Genomic DNA, 25,545 nt, shown 5'->3' on the forward strand with positions numbered 1-25,545 from the left:
AACGTGTTTAACTCGGTAAGTACAATCTTCATGTTGGTCCAACGCAGTATAATTAGCAAGGACGTAAACATTCGTTTCGAAACTGGTTTAACGTCGGCCGTAAAACAGATTGTAATTTATCTTCGCTTGAAACACGAAAAGTCTTTTCGGTAAACTATCATCTTCTTCAGGAATACGTAGTTTTACAAAGGATTCATTTCACTTAAAGGAGGATCACTCAGCTGTCTTTTAGACTTTGGTAATTTCCATGTTTGAACGAGAGTGTAAATTATCAGGTATGTAAATGAACCAATGTTTAATATTCTAAACATATGATAACAATCTCTGATAGTAAAACCGCGTCAACTATTACCACGAAATTGAAAAAATCTTATGCATTACTGCAGAAAAATGGCAATAAACCCTGCAAAAGCAATTCTTAAAGAAGGGAAATGCGCTTTGTTAATATGCGACGTCCAAGTAATGTTCGCTAAGGATATGCTAGAGTTTAATAAGATTGTACAAAACTCAATAAAACTGGTAAATATAAAAAGTATCCTATGCAATATAAATACGTGTATGGTTTACATACCTTAATAGAGTATAGATCTCTTCAAGCATTGTATAGTTTTACACTTCACATTAAAGGTTATATGTACAGTTCATGCACATATGTTGACTTTTTAATTAAAAATATATTTAATATGCACAGATGAATGCATTAAAGCTCTTAGAGGTTCCTATGTTAGTTTCTGAACATACTGGGTGGGGTAAAACAATTCCTGAATTCGACATTTCTGGTGCCAAAGGACCATTCGCAAAGACTCAATTTAGCATGTGCACACCTGAAGTAAATATATCATGTTTTTTCACCGAACGAATAATTATGACATACTTAATTATTTTCATGCTATATATTGACTATTTCAGATAACTAATGAACTTTCTACAATTTGTTCTGGTAAAAAACCAGAAGCAATTATCCTGATTGGTGTTGAGACCCATGTGTGTATAGAAAGTACTGCAATTGATTTAAGAGTGAGTGGATATGAAGTGCATGTTGTTGCAGACTGCTGTACTACACGTACCCAGGAGGATAGATTACTTGCTTTTGAAGTAAGTAGATGTTAAAATTCGTTTTGCAGAACAATTCAATAATAGATTTAAAGTTTAACTTATACTATTTTGACAGAGGATGAGAGATATTGGGTGTCATATAACTACTTCTGAAAATGTCATTTTTAAAATATTGGGAAATACCACTCGTAAGGAGTTCACAGACATTGACCGTTTAGTACAGACGCCAACATTGGATACAGGACTTACCTCAAAAAAATGAATTACAACGAATAAATTCTTTATTGTGTGATGCGTTGCTCCCAATATCAGTAAAAAAATATTGTTATAGAAACTATTAATCAGACTAATAATTAAATATCACATAAAGCTATTATGCCTTTGGAATATTTTGTATAATTTTTTCATTAAATTAATACTCTGCGGGTAAAGAAATAAATATAAAAAAAAATGAACTTAGTTCTTTCCTGTTGAACCAAACCCTCCATCTCCTCTTTCTGTATCATCTAAACATTCTAGTGCCTGTAGCTCTGGATAAATAATTTGTTCACAAATTAATTGTGCTACACGGTCACCAGGTGAGATTTTGAAGTCCTCATTACTGTGATTAAATAGCACTACCCCCACGTTACCCCTGCATTTAAAAAAAAAAAAATTTCAATATCCTTGATATAAATGTATCGCCGCATGCGTGCACGATATAACCCTTTCAAACCAACACAATAAGAATTTCTTCTCTTTCACACAATGGCTGTTTAAAAGTTTAAAACAACTATATTCGTTCAACGTTCAGTACTATATTCTGATAATTCTTTTGAAAGACTCACCGATAATCAGCATCAATAACGCCGGCACCAACATCAATATGATTTTTCCATGCTAGACCGGAACGTGGAGCGATCCTGCCGTAAGTGCCTTCAGGAACTGCGACTTGTAAGTCAGTTTTGACTAATTCTTTACCACGTGCTGGCACGGTATATTCATAGGCACTGTTAGAGAAAAAAAAAACAAAATATTGATACCATTGATTTGCAAAAATTTGAACCTATTGGTGTACCTCTTTAAATCGTATCCAGCAGCATGTTCCGATGCTTTTAAAGGAGGAAAAGCTTTATCAGTCAATTTTGCATACTTCAACAGATTTTTACTATTTATAATACGCATGATGAACTTTATTCAACAACGTTTCAACCAGATGACCGTATGTAATAAGACTGTGAAGACGAGCGGCAACGGAACTACTGTATACATGATTTTACCGCGCTTTTGGTAACGGAAATGCTACTACGCAACTCATAAAAATAATTCGAACTTCCGGCGTATTAAAATAAAATTCTATATTACAAATTTTTCAGCAAACATTTGTTACAATTATGTCGTTATTGTAAATTTTTATTTGTAAATAATAATACTAGAGATAATACTCTACAAGTTCTCATAAGTAATCGTAAATATTTCGACATCTAAACTGATATTTGACTAGTCTCAAAACATGTATATCAAACTAAAGTTGGTATATTATTATTATTTTTCGTAAAATTAATACGTAATTTATAATAAGTTTAATTGAATCCTTACCACCATAGGCAAAATATAGAATAGACTTATTATCTTATGAGACTTTGTGTCTCATATTCAGAAATACCGATTGTGCAGTCAGAGATTTTGCGCTGCCCTCTACGTTATGAGAATGGTGAATTTGGGAATTACATTGAATCTATTCGCGCTATTATTTTTAATATGCTATGTATCTGCGTAGTAATTCAATACTTTTAATCGACAATAGTAAGAGGGATCCACAGCATTTTGATCATGTTACAAAAATCATATTGGATTTCAGTTCTATCGAATACCTCGTCTATGGTCGTATGGAACCGCGAAAATTAAACTGAAGGACCATAAAATTAACACTTTCCTTAATGTATTCATCATCATGAATTACATATTCAAAAAATTCCAATCTTCACAGTAGCCCAGTATAACATGTGCGTCACAGTCATGATTTTACACCTTCCGTGTAAAGAACCGGACGAAATTCATCGAAATACCTTCATTGAAAGCATTATATATGCAATATCTTTCAAGGAATAATTTGTACCCGTATCTTGTACATTTTGATGTTCAGCCGAGAAGTTACAATTTATTAAATAAAATGTTGACGATCGACCGTGATACACGGAGAATAGTTTTCGAAACAAACGGTGCCTAGTAAACGGGTTAATTCGACGCCAGGTATTTCATAGAGGGCGTTATCGTGAACACCTGTTTAGCGTAGACAGTTACAGCACACAGGTGCCTCCTTAAAAATTTCTTCAAAATTTCTTGCACTAAAAGATGGTGGATCTCAGCGATGGTCCGTTCGAGCATGGCTTTAACAATATCGTCTTCGTAGTTCCTGGGATTATTGTCGTCGGACTTGCCGGTAAGATTTATCCGTGCAAAGCGCGGCACTTAATATCTCGCACACGAATAACGGCTTCTTTGAAACGTATGGTTTGCTATCCGAGTTCAACAATTCAGGCACATCTTCTGCTTCTAAGCTTTATCTACCCTTTCTTGATTCACATTGACAGTCGCGCATCTTTCTTTCCGCTAAATTTAATTTATGTTTCATTTACGAATACGATGGATCACGTTAGAGAATAACTGACCGGCACTTTCCGATTACAAGTGCTTTCTTCGAAGGCAACAGGTTTATACCTCATTTGGCCAGGTCAAAGACCTGAAGCTGCTGCACGTGAACCAGTTCACGAGTGTAGCGTGACGTGACAGACAAATTCAGATAATGTACTGTTAGGATCATTTAATCGACTTAATTTTACGAGTCAACAATTCACTAACGATTCGCTTAAGAAACACAGACGGAAATCTTGGACGTTCAGTCATTATAATGTATCGAATATTGAAAGCGATGGAAGTGTTTTCTCTAACAATAGAATCACTTATTTTATCGGATATTACAAGGATGTAAAGTAAGACATTGGAGTGTCGATTAGTTCATAGAACTTCTAATTAATAAATCATCAAACAGGACGCTGTCGTTCAGTGTACTCGAGACCTACGTAAGCTAGACACGTAGGAGTTACTGGGACATAAGAAGTATTTGTACAACTGAATCACCGATTAGCGTACATACCTTCTAATTCCCTTCGACACACGCAACACAACATGTTGTGTTCGAGTTACGAGAGCAAGGCACGTATTAATCTACATGTTGTAAAGGTCAGGTCATATCGAGTAGGTTAACTCGAGATTCGTGGCTTCTCGGCGAACACGTTGGAAGCGGCCACGTTGGCTCGACACGATAGAACCACCAATAAGATAAGAATTCTCTTCTGGGCCGGCCAATCGTCGGCCGTACGTCAGATCGTAGCTTATCCTCGCGGCAAACACAAGTGATCATTCCAGTGAAGCATCTTCTTCGGGAACACCTAGTTTTCTAAAGGTTTAATTTGACTTTACGACTGCGCAACTCGAAGAACGTTTGATCGTATTTGACTTGGGGTGTCTCTTGGTCTTCGCTAAACTCCTTCTTCGAACGAAAGTATCATTTATCAGGTATGTCTATGAGTCATCGTTTGATATCGTAAACATCTGATAACAATCCTTAACAGTAAAGAAAACGCTGCGACATTAAGAAACAGACAGAGTATAGAATTCGATTTACTATTTATACGTACTTGTCCGTAAATTGTTCCTCTTCCGACGATGAAACATATGGTGATTTACGTCTCGTCCATTGTTGGGCATAATGTCTGTGTAAAAATAGCGTTATCTAAGTTTTGATTAGACAGTCTGCCGATATAACCAGACGATATTTTTATATAGAATGTGGATGACATTCGTAAGTGGCCTTCAGGCTGTTGCATCTGCATCCGCGGATGATGCGGCTAAAGCTGCGACGGAAGGAGACTCTACTCTGCCTCCTGACACTATTCCTAATTTCGAGGGAAAGCTCCCGACGACACAGGAGCTCCTCGAGATGCTAGAGTCCATGACCGACATATCGGACGAGGAAAAGACTACTCTTAGGGAAGATTTGCTGAAAAATATCCGAGGTATCGGCGAAGCTGCCGACAATGGCTGGACTATGGAGGCTATGATCCTTTTGTCCCTACTGAGCGTTGTTGCTCTCATTTTCGGTAAATATCATGTTCTACCCGTGAAACAATAGATCTTCATGGATGTTCGATAAAGATGGATTTATGATATTATCCGTATCCGACACGTAACGGTTCCGTATCGGCATTGTTCAGACACAGACACGAGTACTTATATTATACATTCGTCGGACGGTGGCATCGGATCAGTTAGTCAACACAAAGTCACTTGACGATAAAAATGTGACAATTACAGAACTACCAAACAGTGGTTCATTATACTTCAGTAACAAAAAAAAAAAACATTTTCCGTTGTGTTATGCCGGTACGTGTTTGTGCCGATACGATACGGTACGTATACAAACCTATGTTCAAATGCATTGAAGAATATAGTTGTTCGGTCGGATACGTTCCGTGTCTATGCGAATAAATCGACTAGTCTGATGAAAGGTCCGATACCATTTCCGTTCAACTTCGAATTGCGTTAGGAATTATAATTTACTGTTTCTTTGAAAGCCTTGGAGTCGAAGTGGGCCATATTTTTTCTGTTTTGTCAGCAGCATTGCACAATTATCCACTTGCAGACTGATCGTTTGGATGCCACGTATGGACACTGTTCGATTTATCGTGCTACCTGTTATCTAATCGTCCACTTAACTGCCACCCGTGAACAATCATTTAATAAGTTTAACGCTCCCTTACGATGAAATTAGTATGATTACGGCATAACGCCTGACCTGTATGTCTTCGTAGTTGATAGAAAGTTTCGTGATTTCGCTCGATATTTGTGCATAAACGGCGAGGCATGGCGGAAAATCTTCTGAACGTCCTGAAAAGCAAAGGTTTGGTTACTGAAGGCTTGCAAGAGAAGTTGTACAATTTTCTACCGGAGAATGCTAGGGACAAGTTGTCTAATATCTTCGAACAGTATCAAACGTTGGACGACGAGGAGAAACGGGAATTCGTGGACACTGTGTTCGGAAAGCTTAAAGAAAGTTTGCAGGAGAAAATGAAAGAGGAGACGAGCTCGTACACCCATCTTTTGTACATTCATTCGTACACTGTTTTCTTTTTTGCAGTACTGTTAATAGTTCTTGTTCTTGGTTAGTGGACTGAGTGCTTCGAATTATTCTATGTTCGGTCTCGAATAGAAAATCATCTTATTCGCGCTGCCTTCCGATAAACTTGCAATATTTTCTCCTTATGATTCCAGTTTTCTTCGTCTACAAGCTCTTCAAATGTCTGTCGGAACGGGAGATGAAGAAGCAAAAGAAAAAGAATCTTAAAGAGAAGAGGAAGTAACGCGATTTAATGTCAGAGACGCGCTACACGGTCGTACGAGGTGCAAGGAAATATAATATGCAACGTGTATCGCGACTTACAGAGACACGTTGCGTTGTTTCGTGGATGATGCATCGTATTATATGTCCGACGCAAGGAGGATCTACATTCTATTACGATGTATTCTATTTTGTTAAATAAAATGATATATTTATGAGTAAAATCCTGTTTATTCTCGTTGGATAGTCTATAAATACGCACGGTTTGGCATCGGAGCATTATTTATTGTGCTGTTTTTGTGACATACAATGACATGCGTGAAAGTTTCTAACGGAGTATACAGCATGCAGTTTACCGATATTGCACACGAGCTTCTGTGTGTCAAAAGTCTCGATTAAAATACATTAAAAATTAGACAGTTCCTTTGCATGTGCCGCGCGTAAAATCTTTCAGATTGTTACGCGATTCAGCCCAGTTGCATATGATGTAAACTAATACGCGTTTCACACGTTACATTGAGAGTACTCGGCATGCCATTACAGTTCGATCGTAATTAAAATATATATATATATATATATATGTATATATAAAAAGAACTGTTCACGACCCTATCCTGAATCCTGACACCTAACGAGTGATTCGTATCTATCTGTGGCTCATCCTGGAATCGATTGGTTCTCCACAAAATATCTAACTTATAAGTTAGCATTTGGTAGATACGTTATAATACTTCATACGATTTCCCAAGACCCTCGAAGACATTCAAGGAATAATTTCATCCCCCATTTGCAATTTGTACTACGGAACAGAATAAACATTTTCTTTTCTTCATCTCGACAAAAGCAATCATTATTTTTATAAATTGTCAAGCCCTTATTAAATAAATTCTAATTATTCGCTATTAACGATAAGGAAATAAGGCACTTACAGTTCTTCTATGGACGCACTTTGTAAATATCGAAGAACTGGTTCCTCGCGTACTCTTCTAATTCTTATATTTTTTTCATCGATTAGCAACCTCGTTCCTTCTAGGAGCGATTTATTCACTTTATACGTTCCCTCTCTCTCTCTCTCTCTCTCAGACTTATATGTCTACGTAACATTGTTTATAATTTGTCGAAATAAAGAATATTTTACACCTTGTGTAAATAGAGATCGGTATTCACCAGCAACGTCAGCGATCAACGACACGTCAACTTGTAATAACACCAGACTCGATGCTGATGAATAATAGTAACAACAACAATAATTCGTAAACTAGATCTGCGGTGTCGCTATGTGGCACAAGAATTGAGTAATTGCGGTTCTCGCCGCGACGTAAATATTTCCTACGTATCTTTGAAACTAAGGATTTACTTAAATTCTAGAAACAAAAAGAAACAAAAAGAAAGTTACTTGAGTTTCGTGTAAAGTAATACATATAAAATATATACCTGATATATCTGTATACATAAATAATCGTGATATTTTCAGTCTCATAAAAAATACGTACGTATATATGTTATTATATTTACACGTCTTTTTTATAAGGCTGAAAATGACACATTTATTTAACGTCAGAAGAATTGATAATCTTCGAAATATAATTGTACTGAAAGCGTCTAATGAGTATTAGGTGTATTGTAAGATTTCCATGTTTTTCCTCGTTTCAATTGAATTCTCAACGCGGACTCAATCTACAGTAAAAAAAGAAAATAATTTTGATATGTTTCTAGAGAATATTTCCCAATTGTACCAAATTCAGAAGCGTGCTTTTAAATGTTCTAAATGGTAAATGTTGTAAACCTCAAAAATAGGTTTAAAGTAAAAAAATTTCCATGCACTTGATACAATTCGTTACGCGAAAGTTTGTTATCGAATCACAGATACATTTGGCAATCGAAGACTCGTGGGAGATTTCGTTCACCACATTTTCTGAATTAATTCGTCAATTGCAGTTAGTCGATGTGCTTTTTAGGAACGCGACGTGGGCTTTAGAAGGAGCTTGTAACGCTCGCTCGCGTTATCTGGAACAAATAACAGATTATAATTCCTTAAAATCAGTTTAGTAGCAATAAAAAAACACCGAGTTTTGCACGAACTACGTTCCATCTTACCTTTGATGGTTTCGACAAAGTACATGCTCTCATCTTTCATGTTCACTACCAACTCGTCGGTAACCAAAACGTGGATACCTTGAGGACCGAGAAAGAGCACAGAGTGCAGTCGTTCGTGAGGTAAGTTCAATGTGTTCAATAATTTATTCATCAGGGCGCTGCTGGTCAAGTTGTCCAGGTAGGCGACTCTCCAAAGCGAACCGTTGTCCTCCATCGAGAAATAGAGGGTGAGTTTCGGACCGGGGGCTTTCGAATGTAACGCGTTGAACAGTCGAATCCCGTCGACCAGACCGCAGATTTGGATCAGGTCGTCCCTGGAGAGTCGCAAAATGTCGGAGGCAGAGAAGCTCGCGAATGTTGATTCGAAGGCACCGAAACGACCGGCACGTAGCCACGTGCTCATCTGAGTAGCATTTGCGTCAGGTGACAATTGGGCCAAACACGATGATCCCTATGTAATCAAAGGAGAAGTGTTATGTCACGAATCCAAAGCGGAATGATGCTTAATCCTTAAGGAGCAGAGGAATCTTGAAGCGAGGTGTTGAAACGCACGTGGTAAGAGCATGTTAGATTTCAGAGTTAATTCTGGATATCCTTAGGTTCTTGTTAATTGCTAACGAAGGGGATAAAGGTAACAAGGCAATTGCTTCGGGCTAACAAAATTCTTCGCAAGTAAACTAACTTCGTTTTCGATGCAGGACTGATCCGGTAATATAGCCGCGGGCGATGGTAAAGCAGGTGCGATTCCCACGTTCTCTTTGACTGCATCTGAGGCTGGAACTAGTGGTATGATACCAGGATTGGAAACTGAAAGTGCCAAGGGGGCAACGACGGGCGAAGTGTTGCCGCTTATGGTCGACCGAGATTGGGGTGATCTACAAGAACAGACCAACCGTAAGTCAACATTGCCTGACAGAGTACCAACACTGTCAGATATAGTCCTTAGTCCAAGTACACTCTTAACGGAATTAATCCTGACATGCTGTAATCTACGAATAAATGAACAAAAACAACCATATAACGTTTTCTTCTTATGTAAATGTGTTCATTGAAGCTCATTAACAATAAGGACCCTATTAAAAAATATAATATTCGACAGAACAGAAAACAGAAACTAAGTTGAGCCTAGAAATTTTTATATATTGCACTCGGTAATAATAATCCCAATGGGAAGTTTGATATCCTTTTGTTGTAATAACTTTGGAAAAGGTTAGGAATGCTAGTTAGCAATTTTTCTTAAAATAACAAGTAATACTATACTGATACAGTAAGTGAAATCAAAGAGCGACGATTCGAAACGAAATAACGTGAATTTTTAAAGGTCGGTGCCGTCGACATAAATACCGAGATGAATATTCTCTTCGATTCGACTGGTCTCGATTACGACACTGTTGCAGTTTAAATGAATCTAATGCCCCGGGGGTATTCTTGTATTCGTTAACGGGACACACTGCAAAGTAGACGCGTTACGGAAGACCGATGCATAGTGTGAATTAACGGGTTTATCCACAATGAAAGCAAACACGGTTTAATCGTCGATACTGCGGCCTATTGTGGCGAGCGCGCGAATAGTTAAGTTGTGTAAGGGGCTATCAGAGAACCGGGGTACTATTACTCATAATGAGCGTGTTCGTTTCAAAACGAAGCTCGGAAACGAATAATTAATTCTGTTGAATCGTGGACCTTAAAGTCATCCAACTTATTCGAGTGTTACATAAGCACGAGATCATGAAAAATATGCGATCGAATCCTACGTAATATTCGTTCCTATTCTTTTCGTATTTTCAATAGGGCGAAGTTTCGTCATTCATATTACATGGATCGTCCCTTCGGCCGGAATATCAGCTTCGAGTGTTCCCTCCCGTCGATCCTTTTGTTCTTACGGCCTTTTCTTATTGTGAGGCTGACTAATCCGCCACGCATGAGATTACCTCTTCTCGCTCTGGATTCCGAAATAGAATGAATAAACTTGGCCACCACTTCCACTTGCATGGGACCACCGCTGACCGTTACCTCGTGTTCCAGAAGGTAATCGGTGACATTACTTCGATACTCGGGCATGAATCGAATGGCCCAGCAGCTTTTCAACTTCCACATCGGAGAGCCTTTTGGCATCTCGAGTACACGTCTCTTGAATTCCATCTATGTTTCGGAAAGATTCTCCTTCTCGTATCTCGTCTCTCTATTATCAGGAGCTCGCGTTTCCCTCGAAACCTTTCTTTCGTCTTTTCAGCCGTTCTTTCATGTATGCAGACAATTCGACCGTACAGACGCAGGAATAATCTTTAATCATCTTTCCACCCATTCGTATCGAGTTGTCCCCGTCGATTCACATTCAAACTCGAACGACCACATTTCGAATGGACGATCTTTCGAGGGTTTTCGAATTCTCGACAGCAACTCAGAGTTTCACCTGTTTCCAAGTACTGGCTCGAAGAATGGTTAGTTTTGTAACTGATTCGCGACTGAGCGAATCGATTGTCTGAAAGTCACGTTTCACGAAATAAAAGGTCGATCGTCGGATAAAATCGGTATGAATCAGATCGCTATTGGTACACGCGAGCGACTGCTCCGAACCGGATATCTCCAGTCACGGCTCCCGTCCGTAATTGTCGCGCTAAATTTAAAAAATAGACGATCCCCTCGCGATGATAACGTACTACGTCCTTTTCTCTATGTCTTATCTCTCTTCTTCTTATCGATCCCTTCGATACTCCATGTCTCTTGTTCCAGATTAGTCCAAGACTTCAACAAGTGTCTTCGATGCAGCAGCTGTCTACTGATTTACATTCGTAAAATTGACTTCAATAAGATCGTAGCACGTCTGTGTCTCGTAATATGTTCGTACCCACGAACCAGCCGACAAAATTATTCAATTTTTTGGCAAATCTGTGGAACGCATTATTGGTATCCGTTCCATATTTTTTCAATTGCATCCGTGTTTCCTTGTGTCGCACGTCCTATGCTCTTTTAGTATTCTCAACGCGGCGAAGTTTTATCGTTCGAGAACAATTGGAAACCGTAGCCAGCCTCGTAAGCAAGAGTCCAATCCTTGTTTTGCTCGAATTAGCTGAAAAGCCGTGGAGCAAATCAGTTTACTTTCCCCAATCGTGACACGTTGGATAACGATTCTGCCTCACTTTTACTCGAAAGCTGCTGGGTGTCCGAATGGAGACGCGTACCCTAAATACCCGGAAGAAAATCCAGGTGATTCCTGGCCCCAGGAAGGCCCGTGGGGTGTAATCGGAGGAAAAAAAGAAGGAAAGAAGCGGAAGTTCCTCTCGTTAGACGTTCAGTTCAAGGCTGAATCGAACCGCCCTGGCATCAGCTTTCCGGCGGCCAGGCTGCTCGTCATCTGAGGAAGTGATCCTGCCGCGACAGGAGCACCTGGCTGGCCAGGATCACAAGCGCGTGCATGCGTTGATCGTTCACGTCCGACAACGACACTTCGTGATCAAGGATGGTCGACTCGGGAGGAAAATACGGACGAATAGCCGGAAATCGTGTTTCTACACCGGACGAGGGCATTCCAACGGCGTGCAGATGCTTCACTCTTGATTCGATACTCGATCGATAATACGAAACTTTCGCCAGTCCTGCTGTACGATGATTCTTCGTTCGTGTCGGACGCAGTGTGGCCCCGTATTGGAAAGCCAGAGACGTGTTCTACAGAGAAAGATAGAGGACGCAGGCGGGCGAGCCTCGCGGGCAGAAAAAAAAAAAATTATCGTCTTCGCGATTCTTGACACATCACACGGTTCGGTTCAAAGTACGACGATTTTTAATCGACTCTCGGTCGATCTCTCTTTCTTTTTTACCGGGGTCAGCACCGAGCGAACCGCTAGTGAAACGTAGAACGCTAACAACGGTGTGTTCCGGATTCCGATTTATTTTTAAATTCACGGCCGATGCAGCGCACCCCGTGTCTGTATGTTTCTTCCTGTCGGTGGCTTTATTCGTCGATGAACGCGTACCAAAATCAACGAGAAACTCTCCTCTCTGATCCTCCTGTAGATTATTTCACAAGGCGGAAATGATTGCACTCATTCCCGTGCATTGTGCACGAGAGTCGACGAGGATTCACTTCGGACACGCGTCTCACCGATTTGTCCACGTGGGAATCAATATATTCCCGTTCAGAGCGACGAAACACGTTCACCGTGGTCAGGTCACCGTCGACGTCAGACCGCAAGAAATGCTTTTATCGCGCGGTACTGTATTAAGTTCTGACTCGTGTAGAAACCAGCGTGAACCAGACGGTGTTATCGATTCGCTCTGCGGAGGGACGTTGCTGTAGAAAGGAACTGAACACGGTGGTAACACGTATGGTCCGATCTCTGTTGAAATCTCACTCGAGACAGGTCACCGATCACCGGGTTTATTTATAAACATGCGTCTTCAGCGGTAGATCATGTCTGCGACTCTCACTTGGTCACCCGTTTCACGTGTGGAGACTCTATACGTATCTCTCTCGTTCACTGTGTGTCTGTGACGACTGGTGGCTCCGTGGGCCGCGATCGCGCCCGCGAGCAATCGAACGTGAGACTGAAGTGGAGAGAAGGGATGAAGACGAAACGATAAAAAAAAAAAAACAAAAAAAAAATTAAACGCAGGCAGTAGAATCGCAAGGTTTCGGCCAGTATATATATCCTCGCGTAAAATAACGAACGGACCACGGACTCGTAAGAGGCGGCTGATGGACAAACGAGAGAACCGAAGCGGCTGCGCGGCGACGCGTGTATCGTGTGGCGTTCTGAATTTATTTGTCGTCGAGAGTGTCTCTCTCTTTCTCTGGGAAGCATCGTTGTTGGCTCTACCAGACGCCGGCTTGTGCCAGTTCGAGCCAGTTTCTCTGTTCCCCCGTGCCGGGGGCAGCTCCCTCCTCCTATGCCCAGCGAGCCTTTACCCACAAGTCCCCACGGTATCGTCCATTGCCATTACCATCGCCACCACGCTTCAGCCGCCACCTCCACATCGCGAATCGCTTCCACCTCCATCGACTTCGATTCATCCGCGGATCCCCTACCTCTTCAATTACAGAGAGAGGGGCAGAGAGAGATGGCGATGCAGCCAGTGCATTTCTACTTTGCCCGTTGGATCATGCAGTCCCATTCCTCTTGTACTTATGTCTATAGTTGGTGCGTACGGATACGTGGCTCATTACGAACTGTAGGCGGATCTTTTTTACTCTTTAGCTGTCTTTTTAGAGAATGTATGTTTCTTAAGGGGGGACAGAGAAACCTGATGGTAGCGAAAGCGTGATTAATGTAAGGTAACTCCAAATTCTTGGGAGATTCTGCCCTGACACTCCCTGGTTTCGCAAGTTTTGGTCCTTGGAACAGGTTCAACTGCGTATCTTTGCACGATCCACACGGTGCAAAGACTAAAAGTTTCCTTTACGCATGTACTCCATGGTACTAAAGACGTGGCTTAAGTCGTGAAAGGGATTGGAACCAATTTTAGATGGGCAGTTGTTTTACTTCAATTATGGAACCTTAATGTTTTTCTGTTGCACGACAGCGCGAAGGACACGCGATTTCTCACTCGTTGTTTGCGATGTCTATTAATATCTTGATGTTGGAGGAAAAACATTGGTTCTGCGACGGTAACAATTTCACGAGCATTTAGAATTATCGATGACGAAAGGTGTCGGGCATTGAAACGAAAACGAAACATTCAAGCGAGTAAGTCGGATTGCTCGTTCGAATGTTTTGGCTTGCAACTAAATGGATAAGGTGTGGATAACAACTATCATTTTGTTAAATGGTGCGATACGACCGAAACTTGTCGCATCCGGACTGGGCCGGTTAAAGTTTACGCGACGAAGGATTTATCGAAACACCTGATGTGTTTGAAAAAGATTTAATAATCATACTCGGTATAAAAATTCACCGTAACGAAAAACAAGTAATCTTACCAAGAGATAAAAGTATTAATGACGCGAGTAAAGAGCTAAAAGTCTTCGCGATTCCTGAAAAATCACGAATCTATATCGTAACAATCGGCCGTAAAAACGAAGACACAAAAATCCGTGATAGCGCGTAAGAACGTACCATTGTTATTCAGTGATAAGAAATTACGAGACTTTTTGACCTCCCGTTGAATTCGATGTTTCGTACATAAAACAGAAATTTATTAATACAATAGTACTTACACTGCCTCTGTCGGAGCGTAGGGGCTTCCTCCGTTTTGCGGTATTAAACTGGACGACGATAAAGACTCTAGAGGAATCTGTAATCATATCCAAGAAATTTTTTTCAGATCTCCGTGACGAAACCGTCGTCACGTTGTTTTACTTACGTCGGAGAGAACCGTGCAGTCGTAGCTCGGCTGATATTTGTCCTGCTCGTGGGGCGGTCGTCGTAAAATTTTATCACGATCCTGCTTGTGTTTGCGATCGGCACCTTTCAGCTTGAACACCTTCACCTGGCAAGAGGCTGCGTGTAGACGGGGTCCTCCTGGTAATCGAGTCTCCACTTGAATACGAAACGGTACGCCTTTCTCGCCACCGTGTTTCTTCGGCGTGAATTCAGTACTGATACAGTTCACCTGAAATCCAAACGGGGATTGCACTATGTTATTCAAGAAATAATCCGTAGGGTCAGAACCTGGGGGGTTTAGTGAAAGAGGGGTATACATGCCACAATACTATAAATTTACATAAAAACTACTTTTAGAAGAAATAAGATTAGATTTAAATGTTGCATGTGCCCCTTTCCCATTGAACCCCTCAATTGCCTTGGGCATTGAAAGGTCCTTCGTACCTTTATGTAAACACCGACTTCTTTGGTGGGATCCCACATGAATTCCACGCTATTATTGGACGGGGATGGTTGACAAACGTCCACCATCCCGTAACTCAGCGGAACATCGACCTCCAACAGTCTTTCGCCGGGTCTAGCTCGTTGCCAAGCCAGCATCTGTTCCCGTTCCGTGTACTGAAGTCGCCTCTCGTGGAAGCATATGCGTATCGTCGACTGAAACAAAAAGGTCGGATGTCCCTTCAGAGACGTTGTAGCACCGTTTGGGTGACTCACATCTTTCGAACGTCGAGGACCTATGAGCTCACGCCGAACCTAAGGATTTCTCGAGCTAACGAATTTACGAGATACGATTAACGGTATACCGGGCTCGATAAGCGTTTTTAAGAGATCTTTTAAGAATACCCCAGCTGGCCATATCGGGCGCCTAGTGTCACGTGATTTTAGTCCCGGCTTCTAATTACGTTCCTAGAGTATTTGGGCTAAATTTCGTCTCCACGATTACGACACACCGCTCCTTTCACCTGAAAGGAAGACTAGCTATTCTTTCAACGATCACACGCTGCGACCAGCATGAGCTCGCTTGATTCCGTCGTGAGAGACTAGCACGTTTTTTAAGATGTCGCTACCCAAACATCGAGAGCCGCCTGACCGTGTTCTCGTGGACGGATTGAATGTGCGACCAAGTACCTTCAGAATCTTCCCCCGATAGGCGGAGAGATCGCCGAGTTTCTTCAGTTTGATCTCGTAAGATTGACCCTGGTTCAGATAGGTAAGTGTCTCCTCGTTGACCTTCGTCGCGATGCTCGTCGCCGCGGCGAGAACGTACTGAAAGCTGAGGAGTAATTTCCTACGTGTTAGCTGTCATAAAATTCTACTTTCTGATCGACCGGAATCGTCAGTTTCTACGTAATTCGAGACATATGTCGAGAGATATCAATGACGTACCGGCAATCCTCGTTGAGCTCGTTTCCATGCTGGGAGGAAGAAACGTGATTCCCCGAGGACGATGTCGGTGGATATTCCTCGTTGGAAGAGTAGAGTAACTGATGAAGACTAGCCGCCGTTTGCCCATTATTGTTACTGTCAGCATCGACGGTGCCGTTCGTGTTGTTCGGTAGGGCCGAATTGATCGTTCTTTGTGACACGTGGTTCAAACTGAAGCAAAGATCGAACAAAAAGGATCAATGTTACTGGGTAGTTGAATATAAATCAAGACCAGTCACTTGTTCAACTATACTTACTATAAATTAAACAACACCGACGGGGGAACGACTAGATCCGGGGGAGTTCTCATTTTGTAAGCTTTCGCGTAGAATGCAGGTTCGTACGTTAATACATTTGAAATGAAATTCAAACAAAACGATAATCGATCGAGGCCACGTGGTACACGACGAGTATTCACTGATTCGACGAAACGATTAATGCGGTTACTCGCGCGTGGGTTGCATTTATCACCAAGTTCCTAATTGGCGGCAATTTCTAGAGGAACAATTTATCTATTACTCGCGACGGCTTTCGGCGTACCCGAGTCCTCGGTCTTCGCATGTCTTTCTTCGGGAGAACAATTTCCGGAAACGTTGCCTGTAAACGGAACGTTCTAAATTTCGTCGAAAAGATTGTTCGTTCAGCGAGCAGAAAATAGAAGGATGCACAAAGACGATTCCCGGCAAACGAATAAAGTCTCGGTTAGAGTAAATATAGAACCAATTGTCAAAACATTTAAAAATAGTTCGCGTTCCCCGGCTATCATTCGAAGCTGTATACTCGAAACTCGCGTTTCAACAGTGTACTGTGGAGTCTCGATAATCCCTGTTCAGTTAATACATGAATCCCACTTACACCGTGGTCATGACGCGATGGAAACTTTACCAACGTATGCAAAACATTTCCCCCCGGAGAAGCAGGGCACTTTACTACGAGAGATGTATCAGTATTGCAGATTACTCTTGTTATGATTTGCCTTGGATTATCGAACCTCTAACCGTACTCTCGATCCCGAACTGGCGCCAGTATTTTTTAAGGTTTGGTACCGCGGTTAAGATAAGGAGAGAATCGAAACAGCGTACGAACTGCCACACACGCGTCACGGTCCCTGAGTATCGCTGGGATTATTGAAGGGGAATCATGTTTTTCCGCAACGGTCGATCGTTCTCGGACGACCAACTGGCATTTAACACTGACTGAATGACGCCGCGCGATAACTGCAATGGGATCCTCGGTAAGAGTAAAGGTCTGACCTCTGTGCCATTTTACAGATAGTTCTCGCGAAGAAATGGCACGATATAGCGTTATCAGACGCGAGTCTCTGCGGGGGAGTCTCGCGGCAAATTCCGCTCACGCTTTTGTTTTCTTCCTTCGCGAACGGCCTCCTTTCCTAGATCTATCGCGACCGACCGTATCGTTTTCTGTCGATCGACCTACGATGACGACACGGCACAGAAAACCGTGGTGTTGATTCTCTGCCAAACCTGTGTCCATACCTTTGAAGGTGGACGACGAATGGGAAAAGGAGAGAAAAAGATGGATACTACGTGTCGTTTCTTCAATGTACCATCGCCGACTGCTGTACACTGACGAGCAAACTCGGCATCCGTTAGGGGAAAAAGCAGCGTAGGGCCTCCTACTCATACCACATCGTCGATCTAGTTGTTAAGTGTTCTATCTCCACTAGTTTCTAAACTGAGAAAACTGAGGTTAAAGTTTACAAACTTGAAATATCTTATTATCTACATAAATTTTTAAAAATTCAGTTAGAACAGTTAAGAACTCGGGCGACGAGTTGGTGAATTTCTTTCAAGTACTAGAATAAATGTTAAACGCGAATTTGGCAAAAATTTGAGTAATTCCCGAGACCAAGTAGTAGGAGGCCCTTCTGTACTTTGGAAGCCGAGTTTTCTCGTGAGTGTACATACACCGTACCAGCGGAATACAGAGATCTCCAACAAGTATGCGATTACAAAATTTTCACGCTATGTTAGCCTCGAATAGCTGAACTTACATTGGAGAACTTACTTGGAATTTTGTTGGTTTTCGGGCGATGGTGCTTCTTGCTTGAAGACCGTCAGCGATGGCAGGGCGAGCAAGGCTTCGCTGCAAGTAAACGAGATTCTCGTTACAATTACGATTCACCGATGATAGATTTCTCATGCGTTCTTAAACTTCGTCTTCCGAGAAGGATGATCGTTTTACGATTATCCGATAGATCCTATTCAGAACAGTTGCATTCACTCTCACGATTTTTATTCGAGAACAACGAGAGATCGAAGATGATTTGGGTCTTCGATCGGAGGATGTTTCAACCGATAATAACCGTTAGATTCCGGTTTTCGTTATCGACGTTTATTGATTAGAGTCTGGTGACGCAACCAACGATCAAGAATAATCTATTCGGAGCACTTGTGAACGTGCGTTTTTGTTCGACGATGTCGCGATTTAATGGTATATCGCGAGCAAAAAAAAAGAAAAAAAAAAGAAAAATACGATTCCGAAACGTCGTATCGTCAAGTACCTTTGAACATACGCATTAATAATTGATGATACAATATTTTTTGTTTCTCATGAAATGTGTTTGTGCAGCATAACAAAACACGATATGGAATGTATGCATACGTCGCCAGATTTGTGTAAATACATACTTACTACGCGTAATTTACGTAAAGATAAAACTGGACGTAAAAACCGACGTGTACCAGAATAAGATTACATAAACCATATTTTTACGCAAACGACTAAGAAAAAGAAACACTTATCGTATGTTTTCTTCGTTACGTAAAGAAAACTTTATTTAGATAAGAGTCTACAAAAACAATCGAAGTAACGAAACAGCATGAGATGAATTAAACAGCCAGGTAACTCGCGAAGATTACGATGTCGTTTATTTGCTAAGACGTTGGAACGTGGAAAATAGTTTGAGAACCGCTTTGATAAGGATTGAGTCACTAAGGTCAACCGTAACCGGAACGTACCGGTTCACCAGTGCAGCGAAATTAATATCAGCCACACTCGAAACACCGGGGATAAGACGTGATCGTAAATATGTCTTTCAAAATTGTTTCCAAAATTGTCTTTCGAGCGAATCGAAAAACAAAAGTCAATGAGCCTTAGTTTACAACTCACCTACTTTTCAAATATTGGTGCATGATTCTGTTCAAATGTCACGGGCGATTCTTCTTTCTCGGAAACATTAGGATTTACAATTCCGATAACACTACGTAACACAACTAGCGGACACTACCTGGTCAACGATCGTTCTCGAGTATCAAAGCACGTGTTCCTTTTTCGTCACGAATTTCACCGAGCTATTTGTCACACGTGCACGCCAAGAAACAACTCGTGTGTCGTCTGAATAGGAAGAACGGCTAGAAAGTGGAAAGTGATTCACCGCAGCGGACGGAAATTCGCCAAGAATAAACCGGTGCACGCGGACTATCTTCACGGATCGGTCCCCAATGGTCCTGTGTCACGATATCAGTGTTACTCGCGATTTTTCATTCATAAATCGTCCACCAAAACTCGGGTAATATTCAAAACCACGAGTGAACCTACACACGGTGCCACGTGGTCGTCGATCGTCAGCTGATTCCGTATCTCTTATCTCGTGCTCACACGTGGGATTACCGTCTGTTATCGAGACGGGGCGAGAGGTGCTCGAGCAACATTCTGTCACACTGATCTGAGATACTTCTGGGGGGCGACGGCCCCGATACGTACGTCACTTTGAAATATTTTTTTTGCTGGTCGTGTAGGCAGCGATGTTACAATGAACTTGTTAATCGTTACTCCACGACTTTATCACTGAGGACAGTGGTCGAGAGGCGATCGTTTGGCGCGCAAACGCCGCGAAAAAACAGACGCGATAAGACGTGAACGTGACCATCTAAGATTGCACGGTGACGGTCCGCTAAGGAGTTTCTTTTTGCGGAACGAAATCAAATCATATACTTATAGAGAGTCTTTCTAGATGTATACAAATAGATTCGGTTGATTCAGGGCAAAAGATCCGTGGAATAAAGTTCACTTTTTCGATTGTATCGGAGCGATACGTGAGTTTCGCGCGTGTTAACGGGAATCGGACGTAGGTACTCTCCTTTGACGAATTTCGTCAATTGGTTTCGGAATGGAAACGCACGTGGTCTCTTTCAGTACGGTCGAACACTCGGTGAAGCGTATACGCGTCTGGTGCCCAGCGTGTGATTTCCCAGCGCACGCCGTCCAAGCGACAAAACACCGACAACTGTGGCTGGTTCGAACCGGTTTTACACGCTCGCCACACGCTACGTTCCCACTACTCTTCGTTGCGGCACGTTTTAATCGAGATTCGATCCAACGCGCTAGAAGCTCTCGGATCAACTGAGGAAACCTACTTTATCGGCATCGGCTTGCTCGGAGAGACAGAATCCCTTCGTGATCGACTATCGGTTGAACTCCAATAAGAGCCACTGTGTCGTAGCTGTTTCGTGATAAATTGCACATTCTCGTACCAGACATTGGTCCCAATGAAACAATTCTAGTTACCTCATGTTATATGAGGCGACGGCTGTCGCGAGATCCGATGCTGCAAGTGCTGACAAAGATCCATCGAAATCAGCGGCGAGGTGTTCTGCCAGTTCTTCCACTTGGGTCGACCAACCCTGTCCGGAACCATTACTTCCCACAGATCCTACGGACGAAACGTTTAAGTTGCATGTATGCTACAAGTAAACAGAAGCTTATGAAAATCTAGCAATCACTTAATTCTACAAGGACTAATCTATTGTGCACATTTTCGAATCCCCACGTCGACTAAATTTGTCTCCTATCGCACCTTGTGCATTCGCATAATTGATGTAGAACTGATGGTGCATCGCCCCTATTCTTGACTTTGCACCCTGTAACGTTGTGACCGTGTTCCTTCGTCGGTCCTTCGAAGCTATCGGTGAATATCGTCGGTTCTGTAGCAACGGTAGCTTGGAGCTATCGACTTCGCACCACTTCATTCTTGTCTACAAACGTGAACTAAAAGGAAGGGACCACGAGAAGGAACAACACCGAAAATCGAAAACCGTAGACGCGAGAGCACCACCGCCTAGTTTCTCTCGGACGAAGGACTAGTATCGCGGTCTCCTCTCTGTCTTTCTTCGGGGCGAACTTAATCTGCGATACATTGTGTACTCGGGAGTTATCAGTTTCCGTGACCACGTGGTCAAAAAGGCGTCGAACATAGCGAGTTGGATGCTACTCATAGATCAGTCTCGGTGAGATGTTCGAAGCAGTATCAACTGTGTGATATCTTCCCGATATTTCGCTACTTTGTCGCGAGAAGAAGGATCATTCTGTGTCGATGGACACGATCGTTATGGGATGTCTTTATTTTCATTCCGATTAACTAACCTCTCGTGAAATGCAACAATAACGCCACCAAACTCGACAACGCGGCGGCTGATAGAAGTTTCGTGAACGTTCAAATATAAAGTGTATCAATATCCAGTCGATTAATGGACTAACGGAAAAATTTTGTTACAGAAGCGTGTAAGGTAAGCGTATGAAAATTGTCGTGGCTACGACTGTGTATCTGGGGTCGTTTGGACACGACCTTTAGTACGATATATCTACACAGAAAGCTGCACGATAGCGATGGTAGCAGGGCAATTCAATGGTGCGAATATTCATCGAGAATCCATCGAACAAAGGAACAGGAATCAGTCGATACCAGAAGAATTTTTACGACTCATTCTGTTCGAGCGAATAGACAGACTATGAATGTTAACGATTGGACCAGACGAAATGCACTTTCCGAATGATTCAGGTTATTAGAACATTCGATGAACTTTAAACCCTCGTAAAGACCAAGAGATAATGTACGCGTTGTTTCTTAGTGGAACAAAACAGGAGACATCCACGATGGAGAATTTTTACTAATACTAACCATCTCTCCTAGCGTGCTTTTTCTCGAGTTCGGTGATCTGTTGCAACGGCTCCCCGGCTCGTCGTTTCAGGGTACTCTGCTGGCAATTCGGTGTGTTCTCGGACGATGGGCTTAAGTGCTGTGGCGATCCGTTGCTCGAGCATATCTGGACCCCGTCCTCCGGCGAGTCCTTCGGTGAGTTGTACTTGTCCTGCCATAAACAATTTTGTGGACTGTGATATCCCATTGACGCCTATAAAACGATTCATTCGCCGTCAGTTCGCGGGGACGACGAATCGCGTGGAACTCGACCGATTCGGCCTTGTTCACTCACGGGGTTGGCCATTTGCCGTTGTTCTCGATTTCGAAAATTTTAGAAAGTTTTTCTGGGGCCGACCAATAGATGAGGGGACCGAGGAAGGACAAAGGGAGGGGATCCAGTGCCTAAACGAACAGTTAATACTAGCGTTTTGGAATTGTCTCTTTCAGGAAGCTAATGAAGACAAGCACGTCAGCGAGACAATATCTTAGAAGTGTATGTTTTGTGCTTCTTCGAGCTATAGTGACTTCGTGAAAACAGCCAGGGTTTGAATGGGGAAAGGGAAGGTCCCTAGGTGTAACGCTGACTCTTTAATGAAATTTAGCACAGTGATGGAGCTTGGAATTCAGAATTTAGTGATATTTGTTTCAGCCGCATATGGCCATTGGTTTATGAAATATTTAATGTCCAGTGTCGGGGAGCCTTCAAAGGAGGTACAAAAATGTATGTCAGAAGTATGGTAAAAGAAAGTGAATGGGACGAAATAAGTAGAGCTCTGAGGAAGTAGCAAAGGACACAGTTAGTGGCTTGTACCCTCAATGGTATCATACAGCATATCAACTGAGAGAGTCACACTTAAAGTCAGTATAGCTCGGAGAGGCATTATAATTAAACGGAACAATACTTACATGTTGAGTAGCGATGGGGTCGCATCTGTTTTGACGAACCGGGGACTGTTGCTCGTACGGTGGCGACGGCGTGTTAGGAAACCATATTGTCCCGTTCATAGCATCTGCAGCGCCGTCCATGATGAATTGGAGCTCCATTCAACGGCCTTAAAATCTCGAAGCACTCGCTACCAGGGTTCGTTTCTTTTTCCTTCCGTTACACTACCCTCGGGAGCATGAATTGTTTCGATCCTGATTACGATTCCACTTGTACCTGTTGCTCGAGTGCTTGAAGATTCGTTCGGAGAACGCTTTGGTAGAGGTTTATTCGAAAGAGAAGGCGATAAGTCCGGGTTTCGATGGTGATCATCGACACGATCATCCACGATGAGATTTCGGGGGTTTTCAACCAAGACTTGGGGACTTCTCTTTTTGCTACTTCTAACCGCGTTTGTACATTCTGTGGCTGATTTAATTTTATCCAGTGTTTTTTTCCCCTCTCTTTCGGTCGTTCTCTCACAATTTCCTCCTCGGTTTCGATTTTCTTTGTCTAGCTTTCGTCTAACCAAAACGTCCTCCTTTTTCGTGCGATCTCCGTGTATTCTTCTGCTGGACCCACGAAGACCCCGGGAATGCACGTACCATCACTCGACTAACCGTCAACTAAGAGCCGAAATTATTTCGCGAAACGGTTGGGGAGTTATCCTTAGAACATCACGAAGAAACTGTTGTACAATTTCTTGATGCCTGTTGTCTCGCGCTGCCGATGGGTCTCCAAGAGTGCGCAACCCCGCGACTTGAGGGACAAAAATCGCGAAAAGACGACGAACGCGTCCTCGAATACCATCGCCACGCCTTGGCTGCAACGCATCTTGTTGAGATTTTTCCGTGGACACGTGTGAAGTCGCAGAAAAGGATGCCGGTGTTGCTCTTCTCTCTGCTATCGGCCGTTACCCTTGCGATCCTTTTCCGGCACGAAATCTCGCGAAATGAAAATCCGTACTTCGTTATCACTTCCTAACGGGATCGAACAAGAAACTTTAGTCTCGATGTTTTGAGAAAAAAAAAACTTTTCTGTTAATCCTTGGAATGTTTGTGTTTAGTATTTTATTTTTCCTTTTTCTTTTTTTTACTATGGCGACGAAATATTGCTCTCTTGCGTGTGTCACTAGACACTTGAAATATATCTTGATTGTTTTCTAACGACTATGGCTCACACACTCGATAGTGTCTTGATAATCGAAGGCCTTCGCCTGGCACGTCGTCACCACATTTTCAGAATCCTTCGTTCCATGGTGCCGATGGAAATATAAACTTGATCCAGAAGTGAAAAACGAGGCTTCGCACCGTAAAACCAAATCGTGTGGGCGTATCGTTCTTCGATGTTCCTCAAAAGTCCTTACGACGACGAACGGAGAGGGGACCACTTTCGAAAAAGATCACCCAGAAACAGATTCCTCTTGATCGGACCGAATGAATTTTTTCGGTATCTTCTTACGAAACTGTCTAAATTACTTTCTCCAAACGGTTCCTTCGGTTCTTCCAAGCCAGACGTAACAATCAAGATCTCTCAAAGAGCAACAACCAATAAACATGAGCCATCCAATTGGTAAACGAGACTGTAGGTGTTATTCGAGACCTCTTGCTTATCGTGTGTTATCAAACGTACAGCTGTACTCGATAAAACTGTCTCTTTTGAAGAAAACTGGCAGAGCGATGTGTGTTCGATCCGCGTACAAGGAAAGTTTCTCGAACGGAAGAACGTTGTTTGCAAGTGGTGTTCTTCGTCGGCGGAACAATTCACCAAAGGAAATCTTGTGCTGCGTGACTGATTGCGTTCGAGGCCATATGCATCGACTTATTTTTTATTTTCCTACTTCCAGAGGTTTATTTCCCTCGCGGGTTGTACCGCCTTGATGCTTCTTCTCGCGGGCTCGCTGCTACTCGTTGACCGACTTAAATCAACTCCGATAAACAGAACAGGCGGATATGTCTCTTGGATCCCTCTAGTTCTTAAGAACACGACCGTGGACAGCAAACTGCGCGACACTGGCGACGTTAAAAGTTTCGAACCGAATGCTCCGGCGATGTCTTCTGTCTAAGAACGATCTGGGTATCTGATCCAGTCACGACCGCCGGTATTAAAAGGCTGACCAATAGTGTCTACGCTGGAGGGTCGACCCGACCGTCAATTGGAACCACTCAGTGCTGATGAGCAAAATGTGACTAGGTTTACCTCGTAGAATCGTCCTGTATACAGTTACGCACTGAATTCGAATTCTGATTAATACCTGACCCGTTGCCCCTTCTTGTTATTTGTTTTTTTTTTTTTAATTAAACAATTACTATGTCGTCGAACCGTTCGACATACCCAATTAAACTTACGGAATTTCTTTCAAAAGATTCCAGACCGAGTAGCGTCCTGACTGATATCTGAG

At 42.4% G+C, this 25,545-nt stretch overlaps 4 protein-coding genes across 6 annotated transcripts; 2 read left to right on the forward strand and 2 right to left on the reverse strand.

Annotated features, from left to right (window-relative positions):
- The first annotated feature begins 207 nt into the window (after positions 1 to 207).
- Positions 208 to 1,321, forward strand: LOC107185485 (isochorismatase domain-containing protein 2-like). The gene is made up of 5 exons (XM_015573175.1): positions 208 to 275; positions 387 to 519; positions 692 to 829; positions 910 to 1,095; positions 1,172 to 1,321. Exons 2-5 carry the CDS (start codon positions 391 to 393, stop codon positions 1,316 to 1,318), a joined length of 600 nt encoding a protein of 199 aa, XP_015428661.1. The 5' UTR covers positions 208 to 275; positions 387 to 390; the 3' UTR covers positions 1,319 to 1,321.
- A 20-nt stretch (positions 1,322 to 1,341) lies between these two features.
- Positions 1,342 to 2,284, reverse strand: LOC107185486 (deoxyuridine 5'-triphosphate nucleotidohydrolase). The gene is made up of 3 exons (XM_015573176.1): positions 2,114 to 2,284; positions 1,884 to 2,045; positions 1,342 to 1,690 (listed from the first exon to the last, which is right to left on the reverse strand). The coding sequence occupies exons 1-3, from the start codon at positions 2,218 to 2,220 to the stop codon at positions 1,513 to 1,515; spliced, it is 447 nt and encodes a 148-aa protein (XP_015428662.1). The 5' UTR covers positions 2,221 to 2,284; the 3' UTR covers positions 1,342 to 1,512.
- Positions 2,285 to 4,545: 2,261 nt separating this feature from the next.
- On the forward strand, positions 4,546 to 6,660 carry LOC107185488. The gene is made up of 3 exons (XM_015573177.1): positions 4,546 to 4,614; positions 4,885 to 5,198; positions 6,370 to 6,660. The coding sequence occupies exons 2-3, from the start codon at positions 4,886 to 4,888 to the stop codon at positions 6,456 to 6,458; spliced, it is 402 nt and encodes a 133-aa protein (XP_015428663.1). The 5' UTR covers positions 4,546 to 4,614; position 4,885; the 3' UTR covers positions 6,459 to 6,660.
- Positions 6,661 to 8,366: 1,706 nt separating this feature from the next.
- LOC107185491 (transcription factor CP2-like protein 1) lies at positions 8,367 to 25,332 on the reverse strand. 3 transcript variants are annotated; one of them, XM_015573183.1, is made up of 12 exons: positions 23,129 to 25,332; positions 22,202 to 22,391; positions 20,812 to 20,956; positions 18,310 to 18,387; positions 16,243 to 16,452; positions 15,985 to 16,129; positions 15,298 to 15,534; positions 14,834 to 15,082; positions 14,688 to 14,764; positions 9,216 to 9,408; positions 8,534 to 8,984; positions 8,367 to 8,443 (listed from the first exon to the last, which is right to left on the reverse strand). In XM_015573183.1, the coding sequence occupies exons 1-12, from the start codon at positions 23,264 to 23,266 to the stop codon at positions 8,391 to 8,393; spliced, it is 2,166 nt and encodes a 721-aa protein (XP_015428669.1). In that variant the 5' UTR covers positions 23,267 to 25,332; the 3' UTR covers positions 8,367 to 8,390. The 3 variants fall into 3 exon arrangements, with proteins under 3 accessions (XP_015428669.1, XP_015428668.1, XP_015428667.1); XM_015573182.1 differs by having other exon boundaries at positions 15,298 to 15,510; positions 22,202 to 22,433; XM_015573181.1 differs by having other exon boundaries at positions 22,202 to 22,433.
- Positions 25,333 to 25,545: the final 213 nt, after the last annotated feature.

This window comes from Dufourea novaeangliae, unplaced genomic scaffold, assembly GCF_001272555.1.
Source record: "Dufourea novaeangliae isolate 0120121106 unplaced genomic scaffold, ASM127255v1 scaffold57, whole genome shotgun sequence".
NCBI lineage: Eukaryota > Metazoa > Arthropoda > Insecta > Hymenoptera > Halictidae > Dufourea > Dufourea novaeangliae.

What these genes read in the sequence shown, in the direction of transcription:
- LOC107185488 (XM_015573177.1), top strand. Translation starts at nt 4,886, where the DNA reads ATGTGGATGACATTCGTAAGTGGCCTTCAGGCTGTTGCATCTGCATCC. An exon ending in CGTTGTTGCTCTCATTTTCG is followed by an intron (nt 5,199 to 6,369) that starts GTAAATATCATG and finishes TTATGATTCCAG; the next exon opens with TTTTCTTCGTCTACAAGCTC.
- LOC107185486 (XM_015573176.1), bottom strand. Translation starts at nt 2,220, where the DNA reads ATGCGTATTATAAATAGTAAAAATCTGTTGAAGTATGCAAAATTGACT. An exon ending in GCTGGATACGATTTAAAGAG is followed by an intron (nt 2,046 to 2,113) that starts GTACACCAATAG and finishes TTTCTCTAACAG; the next exon opens with TGCCTATGAATATACCGTGC. An exon ending in GTTATTGATGCTGATTATCG is followed by an intron (nt 1,691 to 1,883) that starts GTGAGTCTTTCA and finishes TTTTAAATGCAG; the next exon opens with GGGTAACGTGGGGGTAGTGC.
- LOC107185491 (XM_015573181.1), bottom strand. Translation starts at nt 23,266, where the DNA reads ATGGAGCTCCAATTCATCATGGACGGCGCTGCAGATGCTATGAACGGG. An exon ending in TACGCTCCGACAGAGGCAGT is followed by an intron (nt 9,409 to 14,687) that starts GTAAGTACTATT and finishes CTGTTCTTGTAG; the next exon opens with ATCACCCCAATCTCGGTCGA. An exon ending in AGTCCTGCATCGAAAACGAA is followed by an intron (nt 8,985 to 9,215) that starts GTTAGTTTACTT and finishes TTGATTACATAG; the next exon opens with GGATCATCGTGTTTGGCCCA.
- LOC107185485 (XM_015573175.1), top strand. Translation starts at nt 391, where the DNA reads ATGGCAATAAACCCTGCAAAAGCAATTCTTAAAGAAGGGAAATGCGCT. An exon ending in TACAAAACTCAATAAAACTG is followed by an intron (nt 520 to 691) that starts GTAAATATAAAA and finishes TAATATGCACAG; the next exon opens with ATGAATGCATTAAAGCTCTT. An exon ending in TTAGCATGTGCACACCTGAA is followed by an intron (nt 830 to 909) that starts GTAAATATATCA and finishes TGACTATTTCAG; the next exon opens with ATAACTAATGAACTTTCTAC.